Genomic DNA, 10,310 nt, shown 5'->3' on the forward strand with positions numbered 1-10,310 from the left:
TTGTTTTGTTATTAACGAGTCAGTTTAATGATGATGATGATGAGTCTCCTGTCAGAAGAGGAAGTGGATTCACCGACGGGCCTCAGACTACCACACGGTGCCTTCAAAGACCCTGTGTCTCTGTGCTGTACTGTGTTATTTATTTATATATATACAGTATATACATTCAGCTTCAACGGACGAGTGTGATATTCGACACTCGTCTCTGTCCAGTCAGTCGATACGAGTGTCATGTGATCTCCTCATTGTATGGGAGTAGTGGCCTGTTTACATAAAAGACGACAGAGCTGCAGGTTGAAACACTGAACGTCTCTTTTATCTGCTCTGTCTGAACCTTGTCGGGGTTTGAACTTCCTGTTTTCTGACCCATTTAGAAACAGATGCCAAAAAAAAAACTCTGGTGGGGAAGTTAAAGAGTCACGAAGGGGTTATTTCTTCACAATGATAACCTTCTTGTACCGTGACTGTGAGTGATGCCGACTGAGCCTTGCTGTGTCCTTGTGTTGTTGCCGTAGACGTGAAGCCCTCCAACGTGCTGATCAACACGCAGGGCCAGGTGAAGATGTGCGACTTCGGCATCAGCGGATACCTGGTCGACTCCGTGGCCAAAACCATGGACGCCGGCTGCAAACCTTACATGGCGGTGAGAGGGGGCGGGGCTTAACGAACTCCCATGATTCATTGAGGCACAAAAACCTGCATTTTAAAATCCTAAATCCGCTTATTTTTATTCACTGTTTGATTTATTGTTTGCATCTGTTTTTTATTATTACTTTGGTAAAGCTGAAATGGGACCAGCATCAGTTTGATTAAAACCGTCACAAACTTAAAGGGATAGTTCAACATTTTGGAAAATTGGCCCATTGCCATAATCCCTATAGTCATAGCAGTAGGTTTGTTACCTTTAATTGTCGGTGCAAGCTGTTTTTAGAACGGCGGAGCAGAGCCGCGAGCTGCTCAGAGCTACGCTACGGAGGCTCATTATGGGATTTCTTGGTTTCCCTCATCAAACTCATCAAATACACAATCCAACAACTCCACAACGCTCTGGTGGACAAGTTGTGACCTGCACATTCACCACGCTATGGGATAATAACACAACGTTACCAGACAGAGTTGTTTTAGAGGGAAATTCATGCAAAACCGCTGATGCGTGTCCCTTCAGGCAAAGTTTTTCATCAACAGTTTTGCATGTATTTCCCTCTAAAACAACTCTGTGTGGTAACGTTGTGTTATTATCTCATAGCGTGGTGAATGTGCAGGTCACAACTTGTCCACCAGAGCGTTGTGGAGTTGTTGGATTGTGTATTTGATGAGTTTGATGAGGGAAACCAAGAAATCCCATGAGCCTCCGTTTGTAGCGTAGCTCTGAGCAGCTCACGGCTCTGCTCTGCCGTTCTAAAAATAGTTTGCACCGACAATTAAAGGTAACGAACCTACTGCTATGACTATAGGGATTATGGCAATGGGCAAATTTGCCAAAATGTTGAACTATCCCTTTTGAAGAGAGAGGGGACGATTCTTCATGTCGCTTCTTTAACTTTTAAATCTGTTTTAGAGTTGGTGATGATGTTAGGTTCAAGTGCAGCTGCAGCTTCATGTAGCTCAGGATGTTGTTTGATCAGTTTAATGAAGCAGAAAAAAACATGAATTATTGATATTTCCATTTGAAGAGTTGTGTGATGTATTTCAGAGAAGCAGCTTTAACCTCGTCACACCCACCGTAACTTTGTAACTTTGTGACTTTGTGACTTTGTGTTTCGAGCAGCCGGAGCGGATCAACCCGGAGACCAACCAGAAGGGCTACAACGTCAAGTCTGACATCTGGAGTTTAGGAATCACGATGGTAAATCAGCTTTTATCTCTTTTCATCTCTCACGCACTTAAACTTCATTATTTAGTTTGTCACAGCTCCATAGTTACCCCCCCCCCCCCCCCAAAAAAAAAAAAAATAAGATAAAAGTATGTGGAGGGTAAAAATGATTCATAATGAGAAAAAATGAGCCGTAGCTCTGGACGTTAGGTGTCTAGACGTTTTTTTATTATGGACTGTTAAATATTCATAGTTTGCTCATTTGCATATTTTCAACTCAGACTCAGAGAATATTTTTGCGTCAAGGATTCAGAAAACGACGGCGAGTTCCCGTGATTTAACCCCGACCGACCGGTCTGAACGTCACAGTCTGATCTGGATGGAGATGAGAGCAGAGGAGCTCGTTATGGATTCAGTTTTCTCTTTTTTTCCCTTTTTTTAAAAATATGAAACTAAATTGGACTCGACAGAGAGCAATCAGTCAGAAAACACTCTGATTGTTAGAGCGCCTGTTAGTTCAGGAGAACGGGAGTCGTGACCAGCGGCGATGATGATGATGATGATGGAGATTAAAAGGAGTTCAGACTGAAGCTGCAGGTTTGAATCTGTTTGATGAGGAAACAGGAAAAAGCTGCAGATGAAGAGAAGAGAGAGGAGGAAACAGTTTAGATACAGATGAGATAATAAAGAAGAACGTCCTTTACACGCATATCAATAAAGATTATCAGCAGCAATTAGGTCAAAGGTTAAAATAAGAGGGCAGCTTTAAAGGGATAGTTCACCCAAAATTGAAATTTCACTCAAGTTTCAGAGAAGAAGTTCAAGAAGTTTCAGAGTCCTCCGTGGCTTCTCTGAGTTACAGGGGGTCTCGGCGTAGCAGCAGTGCATGTCCATATAACGGTTGCAAATGGATACCAACTGTCTTCGTAACAAAAAGACACACCAAAAAACATCCAAATACCTCCATGCTGCTCGTATGTAATGTCCGTCTTGTACTGAAGCCCTGAAATGCGAAATTGTCAGAATCATCAGAAGCTTCCGCTACAAAACAAGCTTGAAATATAGACTTATTTAATTTTTTCGGGACAATTTCGCATTTCAGGGCTTCAATACAAGACGGACATTACATACGAGCAGCATGGAGGTATTTGGATGTTTTTTGGTGTGTCTTTTTGTTACGAAGACAGTTGGTATCCATTTGCAACCGTTATATGGACATTGCACTGCTACGCCGAGACCCCCTGTAACTCAGAGAAGCCACGGAGGACTCTGAAACTTCTCCCAGCCCATAGTCCACATGAGGGGGAGGAGATAATGAGTAAATGAGAAATTTCAATTTTGGGTGAACTATCCCTTTAAAAACAATAGTTTACAAAAGCAGAAACACACAAGAACAAAAGCAGAAGAAGCGACAACAGTGACATAAGACGACATGAGAACCTGAAGAACATGGACCGAGACCGGAGGGAACTGCAGGGAGGTGGAAATAGAAATATTAATATCAGAAGGTATAAAGCACTAAAACAAGGATCAAAAGAATAAAACGAGTAGAGACGGAAAGAAACGGATGAGAGCAGCAGAATGAAACAGTGGAGGAGAAGAGGAAATAAAAAAAACAATAGAAACATAAACAAGGCAGACAGTGAGCAGTAGAATAAAGGATAAATGAGGCCGTAAAAAAGGGAATAAAAACAAAATAGGAGGAAGATGATGATGATGAGGAGAATTAAAACACTTTAGAGAGTAAGAGATGAACTGAAAACCTGATCGAATAAACTTTAAACCCAGGACACAGATAAATCCCTCCTCCTCCTCCTCCTCCTCCTCTCCTCTCCTCTCCTCTCTCCCTCTCTCTCAGATCGAGCTGGCCATCCTGCGTTTCCCCTACGACTCGTGGGGAACGCCGTTCCAGCAGCTGAAGCAGGTGGTGGAGGAACCGTCACCTCAGCTTCCTGCAGACCAGTTCTCCCCCGACTTCGTGGACTTCACCTCTCAGTGGTTCGTCTCTCTCTATCTCTCTTTTTTCTTTTTTTTTTAAACATTTGTTTATTAACATTTTGATTAAGCTATGCAGAGCGTACATTAACATACAACACAAACTTCAAATACCCCGTCCATCAATGTCCACAGAGAGAAAAAAGAACAAAAACACCAAAAAAAACAAGAAAACTAAACAAGCAAATGGAAAATAAGAGAAAGTAAGGACACATAGAGCCATAAAATCAAACACACAGTGCAACGCCATTAAAAAAAAAAAGATGCACAGAAGGGTCAAGGGCAACACTGCAGATCCGCACTTTCATGAAAATGTCAAGAAAAGGCCCCAGATTTCATAGAATTCACAAAGTCTATGTTTAATACTACAAGTCAGCTTCTCTAAAGACAGACTCAATGATAATTCTTTCAGCATATGACTAATACAAGGCAATGAGACATTCTGAATGGACAAGGCAGAGATTAATCAATTTAATTTCATATGATTTTAAGGGGAGATTTTCAGGATCGAGGCCTAAAATACAGAATTTAGTGGAGATAGGAATGGGTTTGGAAATTATTTGGTAAATTATATGTTTTACTTCCTTCCAAAATGTTTGCATCTTCTCACATTTCCAGATGCAATGGAAGAGGTCTATCCATCTATCTATCTATCTATCTATCTATCTATCTATCTATCTATCTATCTATCTATCTATAATTTATTTTTATTTAATTCTGAGTGTTGTGTGATGGGGAACAAAGAAAAGTAGAAACTCCTCATTACATGTCGCCCTGAGCCGATCAGACAGATGTTTGGTGTCATTCAGGTGAGAGGGAGACGGGCCGAGACCTGAAGGGAAAAAGGTGTTAATGTAAAGAAAAAAGCAGCTGTTTGATCCTGTTCAGCAGCATGTTTGTGTTAAAGCTCCTTCAAAATAAAGGTAGATATTTGTATTAAAGCTCCTTCAAAATAAAGGTAGATATTTGTATTAAAGCTCCTTCAAAATAAAGGTAGATGATTGTAATAAAGCTCCTAAAGCACTGTTATGTATGGAGCTTTAACACATCTACCTTTATTTTGAAGGACACACAACATCCTGTCGCACTGATTAAACTGATCCCCGATCAGTTCAACACTCAGCTGATCCTGTGGAAGCTGCTCTTCTTCTTCTTTACTTCCTCTCCTCCTGTTGTATTGGTCTGCAGCTCCCGGTGCAGCGGCGCCCCCCTGTGGCCCCGTGTGGACATGACCCACACCGACACTGATTTGCATGAAGCAGGAAACAGATTGAGATCAGAGCAGAAACAGTTTCTGTCACTTCACCTGGATGTGAGACCGGTGTTTCACTTCCTGCTGCTGCTGCTGTTGTTGGTCGTGATGTCTGCACGTTTTTTCATGCACGTTTTTTTGCCGTGTCATGATGAGTTTCCTGCTCCGCAGCAGAAAGGAGCATTCAGAAAAGTCGGTGTTTCTTAGTGATGGAGGAGTGAAAGTGAAAAAACTGACTGCAGCAGGTCAAGTGTGGACGTCGAGCAAATATAGACGAGTACGATGTTTATATTTCTGTGTGTGTCTGTGTATATATATATAATAGAAATAGAGCAAAATTAATGCATTGAGTGACTTTAATGATCCACTCTGAGTCCACAGTGGCCTTGGTCCCGGTGTGGAGCTGGAGCTGCAGCGTCCACACTGTTGCTGCACTGCAAAAATTCAAAATCTTACCAAGAATTTCTAGTCAAAATGTCATTTCTAGTCAAAATAAATCTAATTATACTTAAAATAAGACTCATCACATTTAAAAAGTAGCTTGTTTTTAGATACTTTTTAATTTTTTCAAGCAAATTTTCCACTTGAAATAAGTAGAAAAATCTGATAGTGGAGCAAGTTTTTCTTTCTTATTACAATCACAAAAAACGTGCTTTCACTGGCAGATTTTTCTACTTATTTCAATTGAAAATTAGTTTGAAACAAGTGAAAATGATCCTAAAACAAGTAAATTTTTAGGTGATGAGTCTTATTTTAAGTGGAAAGAGATTAGTTTTGACCAGAAATGAGACATTTTGACAAGAAATAAGACAAATATTCTTGGAAAGATTTTGAGTTTTTGCAGTGCGGTGGTTTAGTTCTTGGAACAAGGATTTGTCGGCTCTGTGGAGAACAAACAGTGAACAGGAAACGGCGCTCGTTTACTGGCAAACACACACACACAAAATATAATTGTTTTTGTCTACTATTCTCATTAATGCGTGTGTGTGTGTGTGTGTGTGTGTGTGTGTGACTCATTATGTTTGGCGGTATGTTTTCTCAGTTACCGCCAGTCCGCTCACGCTGGGTCGTTTCCTGCTATTTCTGCTCAGTCCTGGGAAACAACAGAGAATCTCAGATCTACAGTTCTGTCAAAGTCTGATAGGTTTATTATTTATCAGAGTTTTGTAGGTGAAACAACAGTGAAGCTGAAATGAGAGATTTAAAGGTCGCAGAGGTCACGGAGCATCTGTGTTTTATTCTGAAGGGTTGATCCTTCAGATAAGTATAAAAAACAGAGCAGATTTCAGAATAAAACACTCAGAAACCAAATCCTGCAAGTTGTTGTTGTTGGATGGATGGATGGTGGGTCCAGGTGGTGAGGGGGCGGGGCTTAGTTGTGACATCACAAAGTGACAGGAAGTCCTGACGGCTGGTTTTAAGGCTCAGGGCCTGTCCCAATATGCACACTCGATCACACTTACACACAGTGGCGGCTGGTGCTAAAATAAATTGGGGGGGCGTCAGATAAATAAGATAAATAAAGAGCATTGCTAACTTCACATCCAGCAGTAAACAGCAGTCAGCAGCGGATCAGCTGATCTCTCCCTCCGTACAAACGCTCCGTTCTGATCTAGCCCCACTGGACTTTCAAAGTAAAGGTGACGCAGCTGAAAATTAGTTAGGCTAAATAGTGAAACAGCGGCGCCTTTATAGCCGATTTTAGGATGAAACTCTGAACATAACCTGAAACAACAGATTTTTCTTTTGCTGCGGCCGCCATTGTCTCCTGTCTTGTTGTTGTTTTCTGTCTGCTCCGTGTGCACGCCATGGATGTATTATATTAACGGTGCACGCGGGTGAGTCTGTAGCTGTTTGAGTGACAGGCACGTCGCCGCTGCCAGGGGAGTGACTTTGATTGACAGGTCAGGTATCATGAATCAATCCGATTGGATGAAAAAATGACCCAAACGCGCTGATTGGCCACGGGCGCAGAGAGCTGCGCCCGGAGGAGAATCTTGAAGTGACCAATTAGAGACCAGCATGAAGTCACATGGAAGCCAAAAGTTTAAGAGCCCACATACACACTCATTAGGCCGGCGCCCCTCGCTATTGAAATGTATGAAACAACCCAGAATAAACCCAATATGGAATGGAAAGGCTTACGAATTTCAAAGTAAAACCCATTGTATGAGTGAACACTGAACAGATATGGTAATTACTTTTTATTATATTTATGTTTACTGTGTCTACACTTTTTTCCTGAAATTTTGATGGGGGCGGCGCCCTAGCGCCCCCTATTGACCGGCCGCCACTGCTTACACACTTGGGCACTTGGCGTGCGCGTTCATGGGCCTAGTGTCAGTGCGCAAGTGTGTCCCGTTTCTCCAAAGACTGAAAGTGCAGCGCGCTTGATTTGCACTTTACCCACACTTATGGTAAGACCGCATCCGAGCGGTCTTTGGCCAAGTATAAATCCCACAATGCACCACGTTGAAGTCCATCGTCACCCAGAGCCACAAGCCACGTTTAGGAAATGCGATTGAATTAATCCCAATAAAATGAAATTAACTTTCTATATCATAATTATGACTTTTTAATGTCATATTTTATATTCATCATGCTCTGTTCATGTTTTTATTTTTTCGTTTTTCTTGTTTGTTTTATTTACTTAGCCTACAGAGTTGGGCTTACATGTTTATGATCTGAATCTTGCGCATAGAGACGCTTTAGGAGTAGATGAGACTGATCCAGCAGCACTGTTTGTTAAAACTGTTGCTGTGCTGTGTGTGTCGTAGTTGTGCTACTGTGCGCAATGGCACAGGCTGCACTTGTCAAGTGTGTCCCGATTGCTTTTAAATATCCCCCCACACGCTTGGCCACTTAATCCATGCTTGCACACTATATGTAAATATACGTTCCGCCGGCAAAACGTCACCAAAGTGTGTGCGTAACCAAGCGCACTGAGCCAAGTGTGGAGGAATGGGACAGCCCCTGTGTTTCTGAATACAGGCTGTGTGCATTTCTCTGTGGACTGAGGCTTTGATACTTTCACAGTATTAATATAGAACCTAGAGCTGCTTTATAATCACACTACACATGGACATCTACCTTTATACTGTATGGAGCTTTAACACAAACATCTACCTTTATACTGTATGGAGCTTTAACACAAACATCTACCTTTATATTGAAGGAGCTTTAATCTACCTTTATACTGTATGGAGCTAACACAAACATCTAGCTTTATTTTGAATACAAAAACTCTTGTTTTATTTGTTGTGAACTGATCTTAATGTTGTTTTGTTTTTGTTTTTGCAGCTTAAAGAAAGTTTCCAAAGAGCGGCCGACGTACACAGAACTCATGGTGAGTGTTGTTCATCCATCTCACTGTGTTGATCCTGTAGTACCGAGACTCAGACACTGGGGGGCGCAGTAACACTGCTGCTGGCTGAGAGTCTGTTCTCCAAGTCAACCGATGCTCTGATCAACAACTCCACCCCAGTACTTGAGTAAGAGTACAAATACTACTGGTCAAAATCTACTCCGTTACAAGTAAAAGTATCTCAGTCCACATGTTACTAGAGTAAGAGTAAAAAAGTACTCCAAAAGTACATGCTTTTAAATGTACTTTAAGTAAAAGTAAGAGTAAGAGTAAATTTCTTATTTTTCACATCAATGAATGACTATAATTGTTTCTAAATGAATGTAAGGAGCTTTTAACTCTTGTTAGTGAGAATGAACTCATTGAAAGCAGCTGCACTGATGTGCTGCTTTAGGGGTTAGGGTTTCCTTCTTTGACAAACACAGCTTGTGTCCAATAGGATTTTAGAAAAAGTAACAAGTACTTTTCAGCCTTCCTACAAATTAACTCAAGTAAAAAAGTAAAAATATTTGTCTTGGAAATGTATTCAAGTAAGAGTAATAAGTACCAAAGAAATCTAATACTCAAGTAATGCCCAGCCATGTCTCTCAGCGACAGCTAGTTTATGTGTGTGGGTGTGTGAATGTTTGTGTGTGTGGGTATGTATGTATGTCTGTCCGTATGTCTATGCATGTAATTATGTATCTGTGTGTATATTTGTGGGGGTGGGAGGTTTGGGGTTTTCATAGTGTTTTTTGTATTGTTTTGTTTTGTTTTTATCCCCTGTGAGGCACTTTGTGTTACTGCAATGTATGAAAAGTGCCATATAAATAAAGCTGATTTGATTTGATTTGAAAGTACAAATCCTCTGGATATGTACTTAAGTACAGTACTCAAGTAAATGTACTCTGTTACTGTCCAACACTGTCAACAACCAATCGACCAGTGTGTTAATCAATCTCCTCCTCCTCCTCCTCTGCAGCAACATCCCTTCTTCACCTCCCACGAGGCCAAAGAGACCGACGTGGCCAGTTTTGTGAAGGTCATCCTGGGGGACTGAGCGGTCACAACCTGCACGGCCGTGGAGGGAGAAGGATCTGTCCAGGAAAATAAAAATAAAATAAAAAAAGGAAGAGAAGAGGAAGAAGAAACAAACAAGAAGCACCAATCACAGCCCCCTCCCCCTCCTCCTCCTCCTCCCACCTCCTCCCCATCCCTCCTTCCCTCTACAGACGAATGGACGGACAGAAGAGGAGAAGCAGCGTGAGGAGTTTGCATCACCTGGGGATGGAGGAGGGGGTCGGCTCCTATAATCTGGAATAATCTAAAGATGTCTGTATGCAAAAAAAACCAACAACAACTCCCCACCCCCTTCCTCCTCCTCCTCCTCCTCCTCCTCCCCCTCCTCCTGCTCCAGCGTTGTCGTCAGTCGGTCAGTCAGCGAGGCGACTGTGTGGCTTTGTCGTGACGGTCAAACAAGCAAACAAAAAGGTTATTTTCTTCTTTTTTGCTGAGAAACAGAAGCGAAGAGGTCGAACAGAACAGATTATATATATGAATACAGTATATATATATAAAAAGATGAATGATATAATGCTCTCTATGTATAATCTAAATGTTTGTATACTCAAAGCAAGTGTTGCATCGGTTTATTAATTGACTGCATGTACAGAATATACTGTATCTCTGAGTAAACGCGGCGGCGTTGTTAAGAGTCCGACGACGGTTGAAGAGCTGCAGATGTACGTACGGCCTCGGGTCCGGGCGCCTCCTAGTGGTCACATATAGGTACTGCACTTCAACGGCTTTCCCTCCTTTACAGCGGAGGTCTACTACATGTGTTTGGGCTCAGGCTGCCTGTGAGTGTGTGTATGTATAAGTGTGTTTGTGATCTGGTGCATGGTAAA

General features: G+C 41.8%; 1 protein-coding gene across 1 annotated transcript in view; it reads left to right on the forward strand.

Annotated features, from left to right (window-relative positions):
• The window catches only part of map2k6 (mitogen-activated protein kinase kinase 6), a 32,954-nt gene extending 23,341 nt beyond the window's left edge, over window positions 1-9,613 (forward strand). Inside the window, exons 8-13 of the mRNA XM_085760735.1 lie at window positions 516-643; window positions 1,769-1,846; window positions 3,672-3,811; window positions 8,361-8,406; window positions 9,386-9,502; window positions 9,534-9,613. Coding sequence (XP_085616861.1) covers window positions 516-643; window positions 1,769-1,846; window positions 3,672-3,811; window positions 8,361-8,406; window positions 9,386-9,463 — 470 coding nt within the window. The 3' untranslated portion in view covers window positions 9,464-9,502; window positions 9,534-9,613. The remainder of the gene's footprint in view (window positions 1-515; window positions 644-1,768; window positions 1,847-3,671; window positions 3,812-8,360; window positions 8,407-9,385; window positions 9,503-9,533) is intronic.
• Window positions 9,614-10,310: the final 697 nt, after the last annotated feature.

The sequence above is a fragment of the Trachurus japonicus genome, chromosome 19 (assembly GCF_045865225.1).
Source record: "Trachurus japonicus isolate A0001 chromosome 19, Traja_1.0".
Taxonomy (NCBI): domain Eukaryota; kingdom Metazoa; phylum Chordata; class Actinopteri; order Carangiformes; family Carangidae; genus Trachurus; species Trachurus japonicus.